Source organism: Pomacea canaliculata, linkage group LG7, assembly GCF_003073045.1.
Source record: "Pomacea canaliculata isolate SZHN2017 linkage group LG7, ASM307304v1, whole genome shotgun sequence".
NCBI lineage: Eukaryota > Metazoa > Mollusca > Gastropoda > Architaenioglossa > Ampullariidae > Pomacea > Pomacea canaliculata.
In genome coordinates, this window is record NC_037596.1 from 6,960,557 (window position 1) to 6,984,348 (window position 23,792).

General features: G+C 35.2%; 2 protein-coding genes and 3 long non-coding RNA genes across 8 annotated transcripts; all 5 read left to right on the forward strand.

The window, feature by feature from the left end:
• Positions 1-312: 312 nt before the first annotated feature.
• Positions 313-2,725, forward strand: LOC112568633. Its single transcript, XR_003100132.1, has 6 exons — positions 313-525; positions 763-846; positions 1,206-1,341; positions 1,696-1,788; positions 2,331-2,393; positions 2,660-2,725. It is a non-coding gene; the product is annotated as an uncharacterized LOC112568633 (long non-coding RNA).
• A 236-nt stretch (positions 2,726-2,961) lies between these two features.
• On the forward strand, positions 2,962-4,513 carry LOC112568634. Its single transcript, XR_003100133.1, has 3 exons — positions 2,962-3,007; positions 3,212-3,271; positions 4,138-4,513. It is a non-coding gene; the product is annotated as an uncharacterized LOC112568634 (long non-coding RNA).
• Positions 4,514-6,407: 1,894 nt separating this feature from the next.
• LOC112568637 lies at positions 6,408-7,667 on the forward strand. The gene is made up of 2 exons (XR_003100134.1): positions 6,408-7,366; positions 7,588-7,667. It is a non-coding gene; the product is annotated as an uncharacterized LOC112568637 (long non-coding RNA).
• Positions 7,668-8,738: 1,071 nt separating this feature from the next.
• LOC112568635 lies at positions 8,739-14,390 on the forward strand. Its single transcript, XM_025246028.1, has 11 exons — positions 8,739-8,753; positions 9,265-9,329; positions 9,970-10,005; positions 10,379-10,414; positions 10,849-10,908; positions 11,112-11,250; positions 11,707-11,798; positions 12,322-12,384; positions 13,005-13,040; positions 13,336-13,395; positions 13,614-14,390. The coding sequence occupies exons 6-11, from the start codon at positions 11,159-11,161 to the stop codon at positions 13,691-13,693; spliced, it is 423 nt and encodes a 140-aa protein (XP_025101813.1). The 5' UTR covers positions 8,739-8,753; positions 9,265-9,329; positions 9,970-10,005; positions 10,379-10,414; positions 10,849-10,908; positions 11,112-11,158; the 3' UTR covers positions 13,694-14,390.
• A 410-nt stretch (positions 14,391-14,800) lies between these two features.
• LOC112568088 lies at positions 14,801-23,475 on the forward strand. Of its 4 annotated transcripts, XM_025245183.1 has the most exons (14): positions 14,801-15,197; positions 15,427-15,515; positions 16,171-16,309; positions 16,742-16,833; positions 17,122-17,184; positions 19,270-19,353; positions 19,473-19,556; positions 19,860-19,889; positions 20,185-20,371; positions 20,814-20,905; positions 21,253-21,315; positions 21,797-21,832; positions 22,417-22,452; positions 23,167-23,475. In XM_025245183.1, the coding sequence occupies exons 2-14, from the start codon at positions 15,464-15,466 to the stop codon at positions 23,265-23,267; spliced, it is 1,059 nt and encodes a 352-aa protein (XP_025100968.1). In that variant the 5' UTR covers positions 14,801-15,197; positions 15,427-15,463; the 3' UTR covers positions 23,268-23,475. The 4 variants fall into 4 exon arrangements, with proteins under 4 accessions (XP_025100968.1, XP_025100971.1, XP_025100969.1 ...); XM_025245186.1 differs by lacking the exon at positions 19,473-19,556; XM_025245184.1 differs by lacking the exon at positions 19,270-19,353.
• The last annotated feature ends 317 nt before the right edge of the window (positions 23,476-23,792 follow it).

Sequence of the window (23,792 nt, forward strand, 5' to 3'; positions counted from 1 at the left end):
ACTCCAACTCTTTGACACTCACAATCCCTGTTTAGCATTTATATACGTAATTTATTTTACTGGAACGGTGGTTACTAAAAGAATATTTTTTTGTTTTTGCATTGTGATGCTCAACTATCACTTCAAAAAAATGTCAACAAGAGTGCGACAAAAAAATAGTTTAACTCTTTTATTTAATCAAACAAAAGAGGAAAAAAATATTGCTAGCATCCGGGTGAGCGCTATTAGGTTACTGCTTTGATTGACACGTTCCTAGTCGCTGGCAAACACACTTACACAGGACAATAGTGTAAACAATCAGTAAACAACCCTACAGTATTTCACACTAAAACGTCGCTTTAACCTTCCGGGGTTGCTAAGTCTCAACAACAATCTGACATCTGATTCATTCCACTTCCACACATTTCCGATCTCTTTCAATTCAATTATCAGACAACAGTGAATCAAGGCGGAAGAAAGGAGCGAGGGATGCCTCAGAGCGCAGGACGAGACCACACGTTCAGCACGCGCGTGCGTTCTTTGCAGGTGACTTTACAGATTTATTAATCTAAGACAAGGCTTTTAACTTTATCTTGTTTATATATATATTTTTTTTACATAGAAATGATATAATAATTTCTGAATATCTTTTATAAACTTCAATAATCAATGTCTCATAAATGAACTCATTGACACAGCACGCGTGCGAGCTGCAGTTCTAATACTTAAAGGAATGACTATTGTCTTGTTAACAATACAAAGTTAACAATTTTCCTATTTCAGACAATTTTCAGGCTATTGTTGTAAGGAGAATAATGGGCTTCGTGGGTGAACTGATGCCACTAATTCTGGCTCTTTGTTTGACAGGTACGTTGGTGATCGGACTTTCTCTCGCACCCTGATCATTGGTTGCTTTTCTTTTCTCCTAACTGCTTAAAGACCTTTTTAGCTGTGTTTGAAAATCATGGTTTTAATTATCTTGTGTTTTTTTTTTTTTAGTTATGTTATGGTCAGGATTAGCTTAGGGCTTATGTCTAATGTTGTCAAGATAATAAGCAGCGAGACTAAGAGGGAAAAAAAGTCTCTCCTGCATCCGGAATTGAACACAGATGATATTTGGAGTGTGTACTATGGTGCTTCCGCTATTTGAGGTACTTGTTTGCCATTCTTGTAACAATTATTCAGCATTAGAATATGTTTCAGACGTTGGTTATGTATGATCATAGTTTCAGGAACCAACGCTCAATGTCAGAAGGAACAGGAGGCCTTCATGGGATGTCTTTATGACCATATAGGGTCATTTGTACCCCTGATGGAGGTCTCTTTCTGTGACAGAAATCTCATAACAGAAGATCTTTGCCAGTGAGTTCTTCAACTATTAATGCATTCTTTGCAAAGACAAAGTATAATACATTGCTAGAAGACCGTTTTACTGCTTAAAATAAGTTATCTACTTTCTGTAACTGTTTTTAGAGAAATGGCCTATGTACCAACCTGTCATAATACAGTGAATGATCTTATTATTTGCTAATATGCTGCTGTTGTTAGCAGTAGAAATTGCTCTATAGAGTAAATATATTTTATTTAGTCTACAACTTTTGTTCACAAGGGTTCTTCTCTGCCTGATAACACTGTAGTTTTAGTAAATCTCTTCAAGCACATCTCGATACATTTTAAATACAACAACAGCAAATAAAAGTATTAATGTCGCTACAGGACATTTTCCACTATCGTGCGATGTGTCAATAATGTCAAGACCTCAGCCACGTGCAGGCGTGATGCTGTCACTCAAATCACGGAATCAAATGAGTATGAGTTCACTTTTGTAATGTTATAATAAGTTTGTGAACTAACATTTGTAAAGACATAAAATTACTTTTTAAAGAGTTTTCTTAACATATATGTGAGTGTGTGGGGCTCATATCCTTCATATATGTTTACAATGTACATAAATATAGAAAACAAAATCCATGTGCATCTCAAAGCAAACCGCAAAACAACTCATTAGTAATTTAGTCATGATTTTGCAACAATCGCTTGTAGAAGGATAATTAAATGGAGGAAAACTCGAGATGATGTATAATCTAGATAACTCTGGTCTGTGTGTGAAGTAGCTTCCCTTAATTCGACAAAAAGAGCGAGTTATTGCAGTCCTTGCTATTGGAAACTTCTAGCACATTGAGACAGCAAAAGTTTTAGGATCTCTGGAAACCTATCAACAAAAGTTTAAACTTTTATTATTTTAAGATCTTTCTTATAAAAGTAATATTTTCTTTTAAATGCAGAAAATAATCTCTTAAATATTTGTGTATTTGTATTTCGCTCAAGATTTACAATTCTCACTTTGTCAGATTTTGCTTGTAAGTTGAACGACTTGCAGGAGAAGTGTACAAAGGCTCCTGCCCTCGACACAGGTAAGCTGAAGTTAAAATTTGTTTGAATTAAACGCGTTATTTGTTTTTTTGATTTAAATATCTTAAAATTGGCCCTGAAATTGACAGAAATGTAAATGTCTGCCGTGTACTGCTTGCGTCCTAATACATCCAAAATGCTTACACTGATTTGAGAAAGGTTTATTATTTTTGCAGAAAATTTAGCGTATTGCACAATGTCTTTAATTGTATTTTTAAGAGTAATCAACATATATAAGACAATGAAATTCTTTTTCCTCGTGGCTTAGGGGAGGTTATCCAGACTACCATATCTTCATCAAAAAGTAAGAGTGATCCTTCAAATGGTTTACAACAATACCTACAGATGTTTACTGGTTAATGCACCTCCCCACAAGGCTCTCCTCTAACCCTTCCTTGATCTTGTTCATGGTCTGTGAAATGCAATCCAATATAAATATTGCATATTAATACAAAAAGCCCCCATAAAAAATATATATATATTTTTTCATGTAAGTTAATAAAGTAACAGTATTGTAAATGTTTACATGAAGATTTCATTAACAATTAAAAGTCCTCTTTTATTCTCAATTTTATTTACAGCTGTCGAGTAAAGACCACTGAATCATCATCTACCGGTAAAAAAATTGACTAAATAATATAACGGAGATTAGTTTTATTAATAATAAGGATAAAATAAAAAAATATAGTGTAAAATATCATGAAATAATACCTGACCTATACATCCGTATTTTTATATATTAGGTAAAATTTAATACTGTTATTTCAACGAATATTACCTCAATACCGTTTCTCAAGAAAAAAAATTATCTTTCTTTCAGCAGACACAGTTCAGACTCTGGAATCAACATCTGTTGGTGAGGAAGAAAGTTCATTTAAAGGTATGACCGTGATTTCTTGTAAAAAAAAAAAAAAAACCATCATCCTCATCATCATGATGTTAAAACTTTTACAGAAAAGAATTAGCCTCTCGTTAAGCATACTCAGGTCAACTTAAATACTTAAAACCTAAGTGTAGTGTCGACATACAATGACGGAGAGACTAACACTCAGAAACATTAACATGGATATGCAAACATTTCTATATTTCTGTACTTCTCCTTTCCCTGTATCCCATGCTCGCTCACGTATATTTGTTCACCTGTATACATTAACTGTTGATTGACCCTGTCAGCAACATATATTTCAGTCCCACATGCAAAAGTAGCTAGTCATGCACTAACATGCACATTCCTTTTCAAAAATGCTGGACATGCCAGTTCAAATATTACGACAACATAAATGACAAAGGTCACGGTGATGCAATGTCCCTGTTGGCTGTGATGTCCATGCAGGGGTCCATGCAGGGTAGAAAACAACACCGGTTAGAATAACAGACACTACACTCACTGACATCATAGCAGTCATGTAGCATATCAATCATAAAACAACAAGAAGACAAACTGTAAGGACAAAAGCACGAGTGAAAGAACAGGAATGGTCTGCTGGTCGGCCCGATGACCGGCCGATACGCCATGGCGCAAAGTCGTCTTAGTCTCTTTGTTGTCATTGAAAATTGAATATCTTCCCCAAAACAACAGATACCGATCAAAGAACGAATGACGATGACGATTTAATGAAATACAAATAAGCAAATCTGTTGGGTCATCACACAGTGTAAAATTGCTTACAAAACTCATGTCTGCTCAATATATATATACTTTAATGTTAACGGAACTTACAACGGTTATTTTTCTTATTGGGACAGGAAGCTCTGAGGTTCCTCAAGTCTCGATGGTTCTGTTAATGATTCCCATGATGATGTTGACCTTAGTACTGTAAATTGTCTATTTGAATACATGTCTTAAATTCTCTTCTGCGGACTGAAAAACACTTTGTAAAATAAATTCTTTTTTGTGTACAATAATAGCTTCATTGCTTTATACGTGGATAACATTCTTGTAGTGATTTGTATATATATATATATCCTATATGGACTATTTTATTTTTGCTAGCTATGAACACTTTACTGTACATAAACTGATATTTCTTGATATATATATATATGTATTAATAAACTACCAAAGCGGAGTGAAATATTGAAATAAAAGAGTAAAAAGAAAACAAAATCTGAAGAGAAAACACCTAAAAGCTCATGTCTGTGTGGAACTATTAAAACTGAAACAGCTATATACAGACACACAAGCTGAAGTCATATTCATCAAGCACATTGACAGAATATTCACCGTCAGAACGTTTTGCACGCATAAACCTCATTGACCTTTGCCCTCCGAGGAGTTAAACAAAGACTAAACTAATCTCCCATTAACGATACAAAATGTCAAAGTTTTGTCAGAGGTTTAGAAGCCTTTGACGATTTGTTTCGGTTAATATTCAAGGAGAAGTGGCAAGTGGTGTTACAGATGTTTCGAACAAAATTCCAGGTGTTTCAGGGAGTGTACATGTTAACACTGCTGAGCTCAGCTGCATGAGCGTTGAAATAGTTGCCCCTGTGAATGCAGGTGTTCCTAGCTAACATGTTCATATGCTGGTCTAGATTTTCTTCCCACCCCATGTTGTCATCCCCTTAAATTATTGACATTCACACAGGTGACAATAATATCTTCCAGACAGATTTAAACAGACTTACCTAAAAATAAAATCCTCTGCTTGCTTTAAGAGAAAATATCCGAAGACGCAGTTTTATGAACACAAACAGCTTCACCACCCTTGAGTTCTGTTCACGTGAGGACAGGTACACAACATAGTCCGATAAGGATTTGTCTTCATCACTCAACCGACATGACGAAGTCCCAAGTAAGGCAAAGATCTTATTTGTTTTTCACAAAACTCTCTGAATGATGGACTTCGGTCCTTGTACCTTCCACGACATTATCTTCAGCACCATGCACACAACACAAACAGCAGGGGGCTGAGTGTTACACTGGTCTTCGGTGCACAAGTTCTTATATCTTCACACCCAGGTGCTTTATTTCTCTTTGAAGGTTTTTTATGTCGGCCTTACTGTTGTCACTGGTTCGTCTTTCCTTCAAACTGTTTGTCCGAAGGGTGGAACACATCTGCCCTATTGTCAACGACGAGTGTGTCGAAGCAAAGAAAAGCTCTCTTGTTGTCGTCGATGGTTTCTCTAAGAAACGGTCGAAATTTACGACGCAAGTCTCTCACCCTGGGTGCAAAGTCTTTCGCGATTAAGATTTCAGGTGCACTTTCACTCAGTTTTTAGAACTTTTTTTCTTGTCCCTGACCTTTCCAAAGTTGACAATAATAGGACAGGGGGCCCGACCACCTTTCAGACCGTGGGCTCACTATCCCTTTATGTGGTCCCCCATCTTTAGTTTAACTTTGAGAAGAGATTTTATGACACCTTTACAGTCTGCCCAGGTCTCTGTTTCCCCTTTGAGCAAAAATATGTTATTTTTACGCCTTTCATCCCTCTTTATTGTCTAACTGTTCTTCTAGTTTAAAGACCTTCTCCATCAAAGCCATATTTTCTTTTATTTCTTCTATAATCTCTGTGTATTAAAATTTAAGTGTTTTGTGTTTAAGCACTCATGTTGTCTTTTTTTGTCTGTGGAACTCAAAATTCTCACCACATCTGCTATGGATGGTTGCTCTGGTGTTGTGTTTTAGGTGTGGCATACTCGCGAATGAAAAGACAAGTCCTGCTGATCGTCCCGTTGTTTAGATGATGATGTCGATGTCGGCAGAAGAGCCTGTCTTTAGGCAGGTCCTGAGTTTCTTTCTACGTCTCTCCAAATCAGAGAATATGTAATGCACCCACAATAAAAACGATGGTCACAAAGGTTGCATAGCATCTGCTTCTGAATCGAATACTTTATCGCCGACACACAAAGATGATAAAAGCCCACAACAATTGGCCACATGTCGGCTGTAAAATGAATATTATCGCTTTGCATGCTGTTTATAACGCGGATATAAACACTCTATATAGCAGAATAGCTTTAAACTGAAATAATTCGCCACAAAAATATATGTCCGAATCTGTGTTTATGTGGGCTTTCATTCTGATAGATGTAAATGTGTGCTGATGCGTTTGTTTTAGTCTATGATTTTACATCTGTGTCTGGGTGGTAAGGTCAATGCCAATGTTTGTGGACCTCCTTGCGCTCACAGGATTATTCCGACAATCAAACCTGTTCACCAGCCGGCAAAGTGTCTCGTGCCCGTTGCCCTGTCCTTGTCCTTTGTTTGCCGAGAGAACATTGTGCTGGGTACACGGTGTGTCAACACAGTCTTACCTGGCTCTCCTACACACTGCGCCTCTCCAGGTGTGTATAGCGGGGTTGAATTAGGGACAGATACATCCAAACTTCACATGAATGTCTTGTTGATCCAGCTTCTTGCTACTTATTGTTCTGAATTTTATTTCTGACATAGACAAACAAACAAACGCACATAAGCACAGAAATATATACTCAACATTTATATAACATATTTTTACTGCAACGATGTTTACTGAAATGTTTTCTGCATTGTAATACAGAGAAAAAAAATAATTTAAAAAATCCACGCGACCTGCTAACACCTACGCGAGCATAGACACACTTGTCAACAAGTCTGCGTCGAACAATAACGAAAAAACATCGCCCTCTCCTCTCTTCCTACTGAAAGAAAAAAGAAAACATTGCTACATCCGGGTGAGGTATCAAGGGTCTGATCATTCGCACGTTGCTATTCACGCGAGCACACACACACACGCAGGTTAAAATAAAAACTAACAAGACAACAAGCCAGCCAGTCTACCTGACTTCAGCTCGGATGTCACCTTAAACTTCCGCCGTTGTCCGCCACACTGCTCTCGCGCAATAATCTGACAGTTAATTCCGCGAACTCCCATTTCCGATTTTTTGCACCTTAACTTACCTGACAACAGTGAAACAACGCGGAAGAAGGGACTTGGGGCTGAGAGCAGACGACGGGGTCTACATCCAGTGACGCTTGTGGCTGCTGTACAGGTGATGTTACAGGATTTTTACTTAAACCAAACTTTTAAACTCATTTTGTTCAAATGTCATCATTGATAACCTGTGGAATTATTCTTAATAAATTCAGGTAATACTGATTTATAAGACCTGCATAAACACACACACACGCGTGTGAGCTTCACTTAATACTTGAAGGAATTCTATTTTCTTGTCAAAAACACGATGCATCAACAATGGTTTTATACTTTCAGACATTGTGATTCTATGGTGAGAGGAATAATGGGCTTCTGGGATACGGTGGTGCTACTGGTTGTTGCTCTTTGCTGACAGGTGAGTTGTTGATCTCACTGCATCGCTTGCCTGTCATTGTTCTTCTCTCTTAACTATCATAAACTCTTCATTATCAGTATTACCAGTATCACAATTATCTTTGTGTGTCTCCTTACCTTTTATTTTCTCTTACTATGGATTCTAGTCAAATCAGTTCAGTCCAATGTAATTTAAATTTAGGAAAATTTGAAAGTGTATGTCTGTCTGTTTGTGTTGATGGATGTGTGTCCTCACTCCCTGGTTGTACTCAGTAATGACAGACGTGAGTTGTGAGTTCAGTTCCCCTATATATACATGTATAGAATTATAGTTCAACTGATGCTCTGCTCTTATCCCTTCATTGTAACTCAATGACTAAAAATGTTTATCTGTCCTGTATGATCATAGTTTCAGGAATAAATGTTCAGTGTGGGGAGGAAGAACAAGCTGCCTTCATGGAATGCTTATCTCCGCATTTATTGTCATTTTTACCACTGGCATCGGGCTCCTCCTGCAACAGAACGCTCATTACTGAAGATCATTGCCAGTAAGTTCATCAACTACAATGTATACGTTGTAAATCCTGTGCACGATAATCATGCTATCATGATCATGTTTCTTCTTAAAATAAGAAATATATGTAAAAAAATGTAACCTTTAAACATTTAATTACTGTTTTCATGAAGCGTGTTAGCCTCCTTTCTTCTCACAAACGATGGCAACAGTACACAACAAAGGCTTCTATGCTAAGGGACGTAACTCTTTTCAAATGTACTTTACCTGTCCAAAAGACTGGATTTCGTCCCTTTTATGAATCTGTAGTATTAAAATTTTTAAATGCGAAGGATACAGATGGATGGTCAGACTTAAATTACCCACAAGGAATTGGTATTCTTTGCTACCTGTTGTGCACTGTAGTTAATAAAGCTTTCCAAGTCTTTAAAGACATTTCAGTACACAACTGAATATACTTAAAGTGCAACTACAAGAAATACAAATTATCTATATCACTGCAGGAAGTTTGCCACTATCGTGCGATGTGTCAACAACATCAACACCTCAGCAACCTGCAGGCGTGATGCTGCCAGTAAAATCAAGGAACAAATGAGTATGAGATCACTCTCTCACTTTTGTTATTATACAGTTTATACTTGACATTTCTTTAGTCAAATTATTTACTTAGGGTTTTTTTTATTTCGTGTTAACAATGTAATAAACATCACAGAAATAATTTTTTTGGCATATTACCCTAACATGTACCTCTTAAACAAACCTTTAAAAGTTTCTCACCATTATTTTTCATTCAGTAGTGATCTCGTGACAAATTTAGAAAAGTAATCATTAACTAGACTAAAACTTTAGGTTATGTAAACTCAATGACTTATCTATATTCGGTCAGTTTTATAAAGAGATGGCGTCCATTTCCTTTGAAAAAAATCGAGTCTTTATGCAGACCTTGTATTGTAGACTATTGTAACCCTAAAACATTTACAACAACAGAATTGTAATAACTTTTTGGAAGTTTTATTTTATTTTTTAAAAGTACTTCCTATTCAGATATTTATGTTTGGGTAGGTATATCTCTATATTCAGTTTATGATTCACACTTACTTTATCAGGTTTTGCTTGTCAGCTGGAGGACTTGCAGAAGTGTGTAGAGAGGCCCCTGCCCTGGACATCATAGGTAGGTAAACACTCTGAGAGTTTTCAGTAATTAGGAATGTTACAGTTAGTCGTTTATTGCTGCTTTCTTATATCAGCTGCTTGACTGTATTGCTTTGACATCTTCATTTAGGTTCTAATATGATTAGTTGGTCAGAGGTAATACAAAAGTACGATAGCTTAATTTCCCAATTGATCGCTTTATATGTCATCTGTCAGGTGTGAAGCGCTTTGAGCTTGTCAAAAGGGAGAGAAGGCGCTATACAAGTCAACTGTTATTATTGTTATTCGAAAGTCATGAAAGCAGATCTCATACTTATTCTCTTACCTTAATTTATTTTAAGTGACTATAAAGAAGAAATTTCATATTTAATCAAAGATATCGTTGTCTAAAACATTTCTTTATAAATTATCGTCGATTAAGTTTTTTTTTTCTTTTTTTTTTTTAATATCAAACACTTTGACTTAGATTGAATAATGCAATCCATCCAAAAGACCAACACTTTTTTCTATTATGAAATAAATGCATCAATTCTTAATGTTTCAGAGCAACCTAGTATGTTACAGAAATTGTGTGTTTAATGATATTTTTATAGTAATCGTCGTTCATGAGTTTACACAAACGCCATCTGTAATGATAAACATTTCTTGTCGTATTTTAGGGGAGGCTATCCACACGACAACATCTTCATCTAAAGGTAAGAGTGATTTTTCTAAGGGTTTACATGTATACTTCCATGTGTTTACTGATCATATACACATCACCACCCTTCTCTCATTTACCCTCTCCGACACTCACTAAAATATGAAAAAAAAATGTGTGAGAAGAAGAAGAAAAAGTTTTTAAAAGAATGATGTCCGTCTGCATCATCTTTACGAGGCTGTTGTAATTAATAACTTATGTTTAGCTTAGAAAATGTTCCCATAAGCGTACAGAAAGAAAAAAGTATGAATTTGAGAGCCTATATATATATATACAAACAAATTTGATAAAGTAAAAAAATCGCATTTTTTTAAAAATGAGGATTTTATGAAAAATCTTCTGTTACTCTAAAGTAATTATGTTTACAGCAGTTGAGAAAACAACCAGTGAATCGTCATCTACCGGTAAAATTGAAATTTATTGTAGCACATGGAAAATTAATTTAATAAATATTAATGATATAATAAAATACATAGTGCTATATATAGAGAGATATTACCTCTAGTGCAAACATATATCAAAAGTAAATTCATAAAATTGTAATATTGCTATTGTTATTTTAATGAAGATTTTGCCTATAGCCTTTCTCGTTAAGTCATAAAAAACACTTTTTACAACAGAGATGATGAGTTTTTACAGTGTATGTGTGGGATTTATTTTAATAATAATAAGGGTAAATATAATACTTATAATAATGAGAGATATACAGAGATACAACCTGACTATATATATATATATACATCATTACAAATATATTTAAAGTAAAATTGTATGTAATAATACTGTTGTTTTAATGAAGATTATCTCAATACCATTTTTAAGACAATTTTTTTTACAGCAGTCACAAAGAAGACGATAGAATCAACATCTGTCAGTGAGGATGAAAATTCATTTAAGGGTATGTATGTGATTTTTTCAAAGAATCATCATCATCGTCAAAGGCAGATTTTCTTCGTGTGACAATTCCGATAATCTAGAGTTCTATTTCCGCTTTTGCATCATGCCACTAACATTTCTCTTCTCGGGGTACTTATGCCCTTCTTGTACCTTGTATTCGTCATTAGAGAATGTTCTCAGACTTTGGGTCATGTATGTTCATAGTTTCAGGAATAAATATTCAGTGTGGGGAGGAAGAACAAGCTGCCTTCATGGAATGCTTATCTCCGCATTTATTGTCATTTATCCCACTGGCATCGGGACCCTTCTGCAACAGAAAGCTCATTACAGAAGATGTTTGCCAGTAAGTGAAGTCCGATACTCAGTTAATGTCACTGGTTCCAAACCAGGAAGATATGAATAAATAAAAAATTATTATAATAAAGGACATCTTGGGAGTGTAAAATATGCTCAAAATGAAGGAAAACATTCCTAGCTGACTTTGTGGGTGCAGTACGGTTGCCATCGTTTGAGAAAAGAAAGGTTTCCATGCTACGGGACGTAACTCTTTTCAAATGTCCTTTTCCTGCCCTAGGACTGGATTTCGTCCCTTTTATAGATTTGTAGTAGCAAAATTATTAAATGCGAAGGATACAGGTGGGTGGTCAGGACTTAAATTACCGACAGGGATTAGTATTCTTTGCTACCTGTTAAAACTGTAGTTAATAAAGCGTTTTAAGTCTTTAAAGACATTTCAGTACACAACAGAATATACTTTAAGTACAACTACAAGAAATACAAATTATCTATATCACTACAGGAACTTTGCCACTATCGTGCGATGTGTCAACAACATCAACACCTCAGCAACCTGCAGGCGTGATGTTGCCAGTAAAATTAAGGAACAAAGGAGTATGGGTTCACTCTCACACTTTTGTTATTATACAGTTTATACTGTACTTAACAGTTCTTTAGTTACATTATTTATGTAGTGGATTTTTTCGTGTTAATAAGGTAATAAACAATATAGAAGTAAAAATTGCTGGCATATTACCCTAGCATGTACCTCTGAAACAAATTCGTAAAAGTTTCTCATCATTATGTTTTCATTCAGTAGTGATCTTGTAACAAATTTAGAAAAGTAATCATTAACTAGAAGAAAACTTTAGGTTATGTAAACTCAATGACTTATATATAGTTGGTCAGTTTTTTAAAAGAAATGGCGACCATTTCTTTATAAAATTTAGTCCTTTTGTGTGCCTTGGTATTGGAGACTGCTGTCACCCTGTGATTTTCACAATAGAAGAATGTGTAATAACTTTTGGTGAAGTTTTATTTTATTTGTTTAGAGTTTCCTATTTAGATAATCATGCTTGGATATGTATACATATATGTCTTATTTACAGTTCTTGATTCACACTTCTTACTTTATCAGGTTTTGCTTGTCAGCTGGAGGACTTGCAGGAAGTGTGTACAGATGCACCTGCCCTGGACATAGGTAGGTAATGATAGTTCTGTTCTTGTTAAACACTCTAAGAGTTTCGCTGATTTAGTAGGTTACAGTTCGTTTTTTTTGTTGCTGCTCTTTTATATCTGCTGCTTGACTGTATTGCTTTGATATCTTTATTTGGGTTCTAATGTGTATTAGTCTGATCAGATGTAATACAATAGGACGATATCCTTCTTCCCATTTCATCACTTTATCTGTCACGTGTGAAGCCAACTATTATCATTATTATTATTCAAAAATCATAAAAGCAGATCTCATACTCATTCTCTTAACCTTTTCATTTAAAGTGATTGTAAGGAAAGAAATTTTTAATTTAACCAACGATATCGCTGTCTGAAACTATTTTTAAAAAATTATTAAGTTTTCTTCATGCATCAAACACTTTGACTGAGATTGAATAATGTCATCGAATTGTCTGCACTGTATTGTTGTCGTTGCATCCAAAATGCGAACACTTTTTCTATTATGCAAAACGCATCAATTCGTAATGTTTCAGAGAAACCTAGCATGTGACATAAATGTGTGTCTTTAATGATATTTTTAGAGCAATCGTCGATTTGTGAGACATAAACTCCACCTGTAATGAATAAACATTTCTTGTGTTCAAGGGGAGGCTATCCATATGACGACATTTTCATCTAAAGGTAAGAGTGATTCTTCTAATGGTTTATATGTATACCTCATTTAAATATATCATTTCTCTTTATCTCTCAAAGACCAATGACAGCAGTCACAAGGAAGACGATAGAATCAACATCTGTCGGTGAGGATGAAAGTTCATTTTAGGGTATTAATGTGATTTTTTTTTTAAATTCATCATCATTGTCAAAGCCAAAAATCTATCAATTACAAATATATTTAAAGTAAAATTGTAATAATAATACTGTTGTTTTAATGAAGATACCTCAATACCATTTTTGAAGACAATTTTTTTTACAGCAGTCACAAGGAAGAAGATAGAATCAACATCTGTCAGTGAGGATGAAGCTGCATTTAAGGGTATGAATGTGATTTCTTGAAAGGATCATCATCATCGTCAAAGCCAGAATTTCTTCGTTTTAGTGAAACTTTGTAAAAAAAAAGAAAAAAAAACTAATGACAGACTGACACACAAAAACATCAACATTGATACAAACATATCCAAATTACTATACTTCCATCCTCCCTCTCTCTCTCTCTTTAAACACCAGAAATAACAACGGTTGTTTTTGTTTCAGTGACAGGAAGGGGCTCGGTTCTTCAAGCATCGATGATTTTGTTAATAATTCACAAGACCATGTTGACCTTAGTACTGTAGATTACATGTTTAGCTTGCCATGTCTCTTAAAAAAAATATCTTAAAATGTATATTATTTGCACCCTGTATAAGATTTTTAAAAATAAAATATTCTTTGTGTACGACAGAGGTATCAGTAATTAATACGTAGAGAGCACTTTTCTAGGGATTTTCGACATATTTTATGCATACGCTCCATGGACTATTTGACATTTTACTGAATCTTCACTCTTAACTCTTTTGAGCTTAATAAACTACTTTTTGTCTAGGAAAATATTAAAATAAAAGAATAAAAGTGTAAAAAATACGTTAACGGCTGTATATATATATATAAATGACTATTAGAACTGACATGTAAATATAGATAATAAGTGTCAAAATTGTTCGTCTATCACATTGCCTATCTCATTTAATTTTCTGATCATATAAATTTCACTGACAAAAATAGGTTTTTTTATTCTAATACTGCCGCGGATATAAATGACTGAAACTCTGTCTTTAAACTCTTGTGTCCATTTACATTCGTTTACACTTTGGTGAAGTTTGTGTAAGTAGAAGACAGACTAAAGACCATGTTTAAGCTGCAGCATCGTAGTCAACAACAACAGTATCTGTGGATGTCAATAAATGTAAAGACTTTTGGTTTGGTTACATTTGTGGACTAAAGAACATTTTGCGTTTACGTTCTTTCACGTTTAATAAAATTTTCTAATATCAACTGAGTTTAAAAACCGTTTTAGTGTGTGTGTGTGTGTGTGCGCTCATGTGTTGTGCTTTTATGAGTATATGGATATTCTCCTATATATATATATGTATTTGTGAGAATATATATGTCTCTGTGTATAAATATAGATGTATGAATGTTTGCGCTTTTATGTGTTTGTCTGTGCGCTGGTGTGTGTGTGTGTGTGCATGCGTGTGCGTCTGTATGCATGTGTGCTTGCGTTGTGCAGGCAAACAGAAATGTCACTGTGGTCCACCTGTTGCCCTATTCTTGTGTTCACACGCTTTGTTGTCACAAAAGTTACAATCACCCTGACCCCGACACTTGCACCCTCTTGAGTATGAATAGTGTGACTAACTAGGAAGAACTACATCCTAACTTCCGCTTGATTTCCTGTTGACTGGAGCTTCTTGCTGCTCATTGTTCTGATTCACAAACACATGCACACACTGGAATGGTGCTGACTGAAATATGTTGTCTGCATTGTAATGCGCTAGAGTCATGTCTAAACCACCCAACTGACCAAAGCCTTCGTGAGCACATCAACAAGTCTGCGACAAACAATAGCAAGTAGATTGACCTGACCTACGCCCTCTTCTTCCTCGTTGAAATCTCGCTAAGATCCCGGTGAACTCTCAAGACAACTGATTGGGTTCGCACACAGAGAGGGCAATAGTGTCTACAAACAGTAAACGAGTCAGGAGCGAAAAGATTCTGCCCAACGGTCTGAAAAGTAATCTCTTACGTGGAAAACAAAGAAAGGACTTTGGAATGCTTCTGAGCAGACGACGAGCTTTACAGGTGATGTTACATGCTTTATAAATCTATCTAAGACGAGGTTTTCAATTATTATTTTTTCGTAAAATAATTATCCTTTTTGGTAAGTTGTGAAATATTTTTTTACAATTAATTTAGGTAATGGTGTCTCATAAAGACATACGTGACACATGGGCTGCACTTAATTCTTAAAGGAAAGTCTGTTTGTTTGTAGATAATATCACTCCAGCAACAACGGTTTTTTTTATTTCAGAAACTGCGATTTTGAGGCCATTGTCGTAAAGAGAATAATGGGCTTGTTGAGTGAACTGGTGTCACTGGGTGTGGTGCTTTGTTTGACAGGTATGTTGTTGAGCTGACTGCGTCGAAGACAAATATTTTCTCATGCTCGACCTACTGCCGTTTATTTCTTCATCTTTCCCTTTCCTCTGAACTATTATCAGCTCTTCATAATCAGCTCCACTGTGCTATAACGGTCTTGTTTGATGTCTCCTTTGTAGTTTTTTTTTCACTTAGTGTTGATTTCCGTCCAAATCAGCTCACTTCGTCCGATTTAGTTAAGATTTAGGGGAACTACAAAGTAATAGACAGACAGAGAGAGAGTTTTCATCTTCTGGTTACACTCAATAATGCCCTGAGTTCACATCATTTCAAGATCCGAGATATGCCAGTTTTATATATTTTCTTGTTTAAGCTGAATTGGATGCTTTACCGATATACAGTTTCTGGTGCTCTGCTCTTATGAATCCATGTAGCGCAGTTACTAAAAGAGCTTACAGGTCACAGGTTAAATTCTTATCTCAAGTTTTATATTTATGTCTAAATTTTTTTTACATATTTTAAATGGAATAATCAGGTGATATCTCAGATTATGCTTGTGGCTTATAAAGCTTCTAAGCTAAAATAAGGAACAAAATTCAATAAAAGAGGATCCGGAAAACCCACTAAGGCGGGAACTTAAAGCCACGCTGACCCTTACGTGACCCCGTGATCTTAGTTTCAGGAAGCAACGCTCAGTGTGGGGAGCAGCAGCACAATGCCTTTTTGGACTGTGTGCATCCATATTTATCCTCTTTTGCGCCATTAACAACAGGATCTTCCTGTAACAGAAAGCTTATCACAGCAGGTCTTTGCACGTGAGTTAATCAAGTATTAGTGTATTCTTTGCTAAGATTGAGTGTAATATAGTTGCCATCAGTCACGTGGGCAATTACTACTTTCCATAGAACTATTTATAATTGATGGTAAAGTACCAGCGAATCCATAAATTATTTGATAATAGAATTGATAATTATTACTTAATCGTGCGTTGTTGTTCTTAGTAGTGATAATAACAGAAGTATCAGTCGCGATTGTTTTAGTACTGTCAGAAACTTTACACATTTAAAACTGAAATTAAGTTTCATTTAATAAACAATGGCCATTCTCAATTTTATGTTAAGAAGGGGTTGTAGCCTCTGCTACCTGGTAACACTGTAAATAACTAACCATTAAAACGTTTACAAAGATATTTCCTGACCCAGAATAATCACTTTTTCAATAAAAACAAATTATTAATATTTCCACAGGAATTTTGCCACTATAATGCGATGTGTCAATGATATCAACAACTCATCAACGTGCATGTGCGACGCTGTCAGTCCAATCAGAGAAAAAATAAGTATGAGTTATTCCACAGCATTCTTATTATACAGTTTATAATTAACATTTCTAAAGAAAGAATATTTTATTAGAGGACTCTAGAGTTTGTTTGGCTTTATTGTAACTTCTGGTGACCTTTTAACAAATTCTTTAATGGTCTTTCTTAATATTTAAACTAAATTAAAGTTAGTAGTTTTCGTTGGGAAAAGTAAATATAACACTTTTTTAAAACTTTGTTTTTGATATTTTGTTGTTAATTTCTGCTTCCTTGTTTGTCTCTCGTTCATGATTCACACTTTTTTGGCAGGTTTTGCTTGTACGTTGAGTGACTTGCAGGAAGCGTGTACAGAAGGTCGTAACCATGACACAGGTAGGTGAAAATAGTTCTGTTCTTGCCAAACACTTTATCTGCTTCCTCTTGCAGCATCGAAAGCCGAAAATTCAAAGGTCCACAAAGTTTACTTACACTTCGAAAGCCGGGTTCTGTCTGTGACATCATTGGCTATTTCGGGATAGCCAATGCGCGTGCTTGTACTATAGCTGTGACACCAGCCAAGGATCCACGTGAGCTCAGCGGATGCTACCTGTTGCCCACCTGAACGGCCATGGATCTAATAATAGCAATGACTTTTAGCCAATGGCGTACTACATAGTGACCGGAATCTCGCGCTTTACTTGTGAGCATTGCATAACCGCTATTTGCAAATTTTGTTTCTACATTTTTCGCAACAAAAAAGCTTCTCCAGCGGTCAATTCCTATACTCCTATATCGACTCCTCGATAACAGTACGTATAATTTATGTACTCTAAAGTAGTATAATTATTGAGACCTTAAGTCCAAAAATGTCCAAATTCCAAATTCTTTAGCCGTTAGCGATGCAGAAAATTCGGAGCTGTCGGAATTTTCACATTATATTCTAGAGTTTATGTTCAGTAACCTTCAATCAAATGATTATTTTTTGTGCAGACCTCTTAATTTAATATTTATTCTATTGTAGATGCTGCAAGAAAAAAGTTATCCTAAATCTACGGATGCTGACCTGCAGGTGCATATAACAACTCGGTTAGCTGGTGCAAGGGATCGAGAGAATTGCAGAAGGGAAAGGGCTGAGCAGAACCTGTACAAGTCAGTTAATTGCTCTGGGTGGAGGAAAGAGTGGAGGACGTGTAAAGCTGTACAACTTTTCCCTTACATTTGTCTGTAAAATTCTTGTACACAAACCTGAATATACTAAGTCTGGCTTTGTATAAATACATAAGACTTTGTTATGATTTATTTTTACTCTAACGCATTAATTTATCAGTGAGGGTGTTTTCACTCTGTCCAATAAGAAATGTGTTGTAGTAAATTCAAAATCATTTATATGTTTACAGTTCTTTTCTAATACTGTCTAATATTCTTGAACATAATTTATGTTTTAAACATATGTTTGATGGTTTCCTTTTCTTAGTTATAAAAGTACAATTTTAAAATTTTCATCTTTTGAAAGGTTGCAGTTAATACCATAAGCTGCAGTCCAGCCTGAAACCGTTTATATTTAATTTCATGAATGTTTGTTTTAATTTAAAGAAATGTCTATTAAAGCTTTAATCACTCTAGTTTGATAGCGATTCAGTTAATATTCATCATTTGATATAATAGATCTTTGAACAATTTCTTTGGGAAAATGTTAAGGAAACTGCAATTTAATGGTTTTGTCAATGGACACATGTTTTCTACAACTCGTAATCAAAAACGAATGTTGCATTAATATGTCATGAGGAAAAAAATGTATGCAATGAGTATCAATAAGACAATGCTTTACAAATATTTGTTTATTTTAAATTACTTCTATAATTACCTTGCTTTTTATCTTTATTTGTGCTGACATTTCTTCTTCGATAAACGTCTTCCATGCAAAACACACTCATTATTAATCTATTTGATATTTTGGCATTTATAGGGTTATTTTTATGTATTTGATATTATTGGTATTTTTAGGAATTTTGGCATATCCTGTTTTAAAACAATGTAAATAAGGTCGATTTGCCATATGACCACCGGATACTCAGGACATTGGACCCAGATGTCCCCCTTTTTCCTCTGCTACTAAGGTCCTTGATTTAGGTATGTTTAAGAATGAAAAAAACATTTGCTAAAGTCTATACACAGAATCACACATGGAGAGCAGAATGGCTAAAAATTTTTTTACTCGATAATTGACCTGTTAAGCACATATATTAACTGAAAATTCAATATTCTGGTGACTGTCAAAAAACACATCGGAAATGCAGACAACAAAAAACAGGATATCAAGCAAACAGAATTTTGCCTAATATGAGTATTCTTTACTTTTAGTAACCATTTGCTTTAGTGCCAGGCCTTGACATTCAAAACCTTTAGATTGTTTTACCATCAAGCTATTTTAGAAATGGTGTGTATTTGCTTCGCCACATTTGTGTTTAACTTTACTAGTGGATGAGCGAATTAATAGAGGACACACTGAGGTGGTCGGCGATGTTGGGGATGCTGGTCACACGACCACGTCATCATCTGAAGGTATGAGAATTGTTTTTATGGGTTATGTCAGTACCTACAAATATGTATATCATGCACCATCAAGTTATTTTTGACATAGTCTGTATTTGCTTTCCCACATTTGTGTTTAACTTCACTAGGGGATGGGGGAATTAATGGAGGACACACTGAGGTGGTCAGCCATGCTGGGGATGCTGTTCACACAACAACGTCATCAACTGAAGGTATGAGAATTGTTTTTATGGGTTATATCAGTACCTACAAATATGTATATCATGCACTAGATTACTTTAGTTAAATCTTGGACTTTAAGGGGTTTAAGGATGGTGCTGCTAAGACGAAATTAGCGATAAAACTTATCTTGTTTGGAATGTGAAGTCGTTGTGGCTTCCCGAGCTGCGCACTGATGTGCATTACTGACTAGAAAAGATTGCTCATAACTAAGTATAATATATTGGTCGTTATTAAGTATAATATTGAGTATATTGAGTAATATTATATTGCGCATAACATATTGTTCATTTCAGAATGTAGTACGGAGGTGCTTAGGACATCAAGTAAGGACATCTTTTCTGCTTTGGGATCAGGCTACTAAGTCCTCAAGTCCTCCCCCTTCAGGAAACTTGTATTTAGCCTTACTGTGGTCAAATATATTGTATGTTACATGGACTTGAGAGCTAAACTATTCAGTGACACTTTCGTCTGATATGAGTACCTCCTCTGTGTTTTAGTTTAGTTTAGACATTTAGTTTACTTTACCGTCAGGGCTTGAGACGAAAGATCTTTATACTCCTCTCGTTGTGATATAACTTAAAAATAGTTTGTCCTCTAACTCGGTGAATTGCTGTTTAGCTTCACTAGGGGATGGCGGCACCAATGGAGGAGATGTCCAGGCTTTCGTCGATGGCGCCAGTCTTCAATGTGGGGACCAAGAACACACTGCCTTTATGGATTGTGTTTTTCCATATATCTCGTCATTTGCCCCTCTGACAACTGGGTCTTCCTGTAACAGAAAACTTATCACGGCAGGTCTTTGCAAGTAAGTTACTCAACTATTATTGGTTTTTTTTCAATAATAATTATAATACATTGTTAGAATAAACGTGTTTCTGCTTAAGGAAAGAAGTGGTAGCGTATGGGCAATTAGAGAAAATTATTATGCACCAGCTCATCAAAATCATCAAAAAATATGAATGATCATTATTATTTTCTGATATGTTGATGTTATTGTAAAGTTAGTAGAAAAATTGTGGTATGGATTGTATAAGTGGTCAGAAAAATTCACACCGTTACATTTTATTTAGTCTACAGTGACTGTTTTTTTTTCTACCAATAAATCATCTAATAAGGTATTGATATTTTGTTAAAACCTGTTACCAAGGTAGTTAATGATGCTTTGCAAGACTTTCAAGACAATTCCTTATACAACTAGCAATAAATCTTTCACTACAACAACAACAGACTTGTCAATATTATCGCAGGATGTTTGCCACTATCGTGCAATGTGTCAACAATATCAACGCTTCCTCAACATGCAGGCGTGATGCTGTCAATCTAATGAGGGAACAAATGAGTATGAGTTTACTCTCATTGTGTCATTATACAGTTTATAATTAATATTTCTGAAGTCAAAATACTACTTACACACTTTTAGAGTTTTGTGCTCATCCACGTTTTGGTATTAAAGACTTGTCATCCTGACGGTGGAGTGATTGTAGGTCTGGTGACCTCCTGACATTGGCTTGATAGGTCTGTTTAAAGTTGTTTGTTTTGATTAAAAACTTAAGAACTTCTATTGATAAAAGAAAAATGTGCAAATGTTATATCTGTTGTTTTCTTATTCTAAAATTGCCATTCAGATAATTATTACTAACACAGTTACATCTTTTTCTCTCGTTCACAATTCTCATTTTGTTTCAGATTTTGCTTGTAAGCTGAGCGACTTGCAGGAAACGTGTACAGACGCTCCTACTCTGGACACAGGTAGATTGTTAACTGTGTTGTTGTTAAACATTTTATCTGCTTCTTTGATTTAGGTATTTTAATGTAGTTTTATAAAAGGTTTCTGTATCATCTGCTTGCTTGAATATTTTTTGACATTTTTTTTGGTTCTGGTGTGCTTTTGTCTGGTCGGAGGTCATTCTATTTTCCTCATTTTTTTGGAATACAAGAATGAATGAAAGTGTTAGCCATATTCTCTTATTTCACTTTGATTTACACTAACGAATAAAGTTCATATTCAATTAAAGTTTCTATTGTTGAATACATTTATTTAGAGAGGATTGTATGAGAATGTCTGCACTGTAATATTTGCGTTCTTAATTCATAAAATATTACACATATTTTCTTTAAGTGTAGCATTATTCTTATAGTTCCAAACTAAAATCATCGGATTCTTTAATGATATTTGAAAAATGATTGCAAAATCCACTCGTCAATAATGTAGCAATTTTTTGTGGTTTAGGGGAGATTATCCACACAACCACGTCTTCATCTAAAGGTGAGACCATTCTTCTTATGGCTGACATCTATATTTACAATTAATTTCTGATTGATTTACACATCATCTTCCCGCTTTTATCTATACACCACCGCTGAAAAAAGTAAAGGTACATAGAAAGAGTGAGAAAGACAGTTAATGTTGAGCAGAAAATGTTTGTTGCTGTAGCAATAATTCATGATTAGGTTAGGCACCGCCCTCCTTAAAAGAAAAGGATATACACGAGGGCTAAAAAAAATGCCCCACATATTTAGATACATATATTTTAAAGACTTATAAAATGATCATTTCTTTTCATTTTCAAATAGAATCTTTTCACGGCATTCGAAACGCAGACTATAAAATCATCAGTCGTTAAGGATTTTATTCATTAGAGAATATTAAGGGAGCCCATATAATAATGTCGGGTGCAAAAATACACACACACACACATTTTAACTCATCTACACACGGAGACTCAACTGGGCACATATCTATAATTGATAAATATATTAAAAAATAAAAAAGTAATAAGATTTTTTTAAATGTCGATTCCATAAATATAATTTCTTATAAATTCTTAAACAAAATTTCTCTTTTCACAGCTTCACAAATGCAGACCATGGAATCAGCATCTGTCGGTAAGGATGAAAGTTCAGTTGAGGATATGAAAGTGATTTCTTGAAAAAATAATTATCATAATAAACCTAAAAGCACGGGAAACCAGAAGAGCAAGGGTCCCATAGCTTTTTTCTAGTCTTGAATAAGCTCTGTTCTACCCTGTGTAGCTGGTTCATAGCTCGTCTCTGAACGAGTTAATTCTTGTCACAGTGGACCTTCAGTCCTTCAGGCAATGGCAGAAAATAGGTCATGGATGTCCACGTGACGTGGAGATGACCAGATGGTTCTGTATTTCTTTCAACCAATGGAAGACTAATGGAAATTGTCTCCGTGCATGCTTACATGCGCCGTCATTTTTAATTACCGCCGCCGCCGCCGCCGCCGCCGCCGCCGCCGCCGCCGCCGCCGCCGCCGCCTCATCCGAGTATGGTTGTCAGAAAATTAAAATTAAATATTTTAAATCATCAACATCTAAAAAAGACACGTGATTCTGATCTGTTTTAACTACCTGTTTATTGAATTCGGATACTTTTTTTCTCATATGCCCAAGTGTTCCTTAGTTTACACTATTTAGATATTAAACATTGATAGTTATCAAGGAGTGCCACAAATTTTGATGAAATTGAGACACTTCACCCTGCAAACTGGGGATGAATCTTGATTCTTCCCGTGAAAAGAGCTGTCACTGTACCTGTAGTCATCGCAACACCTTACAAATATTGTTTGTGTTTCAGGAGGAAAGCCTGTGACAGGAAGTGCTGTTCCTTCTCGAGCCTCATTAGTCTTGTTAATGATGTACACGATCCTGCTAGTCTTGTTGCTTAGGATTTCCTAAAATGCGTGCTATGTGTATTAGGCGAACGATTCTAGTTTATTTTCTTTCAGGATTAATGCGATTAACTATTATATATTCTTTTACTGTTAAAAATGGCATTATTCATTTAAACATTAATAACTTGTTCATTGTAAACTTCATACATAATATATATATAGATGATTTATGAGATATGTACACAAATATATTATTAAAAATGGATTTGATACCTGTAACTGCTCATGTTATATGAACGATCAGAATAAAGGAGTGAACGAGCAAAATACATTTACAAGAATATATAAATATGTTTAAAAATGCAACGAGTGTGTACAAACGGAAAACGTAATCCCAACGCTGACGGAATACAACCTGTAAACTATTCTTTGTTAAGGTTGCTTCAGCCTGTTATAATTTTACTGCAACCACAGATCTACGTCCGTGGCTACACCACCATATATAAGGGGCGAGACTCTTCACCCTCTCCCAACTCTCTTGCCTCCCTTTAAATTCTAAGACGTCATCTTTAGGCCATGAGCTGAGCTA

Excerpts from the sequence above, each read along its gene's own strand:
- LOC112568635 (XM_025246028.1), top strand. The coding sequence starts at position 11,159 with ATGGAATGCTTATCTCCGCATTTATTGTCATTTATCCCACTGGCATCG. Across the intron at positions 11,799-12,321 it reads TAAAATTAAGGAACAAAGGA|GTTTTGCTTGTCAGCTGGAG; the intron begins GTATGGGTTCAC and ends TTACTTTATCAG. Across the intron at positions 13,041-13,335 it reads GACGACATTTTCATCTAAAG|CAGTCACAAGGAAGAAGATA; the intron begins GTAAGAGTGATT and ends TTTTTTTTACAG.
- LOC112568088 (XM_025245183.1), top strand. The coding sequence starts at position 15,464 with ATGGGCTTGTTGAGTGAACTGGTGTCACTGGGTGTGGTGCTTTGTTTG. Across the intron at positions 16,834-17,121 it reads TCCAATCAGAGAAAAAATAA|GTTTTGCTTGTACGTTGAGT; the intron begins GTATGAGTTATT and ends CTTTTTTGGCAG. Across the intron at positions 21,833-22,416 it reads AACCACGTCTTCATCTAAAG|CTTCACAAATGCAGACCATG; the intron begins GTGAGACCATTC and ends CTCTTTTCACAG.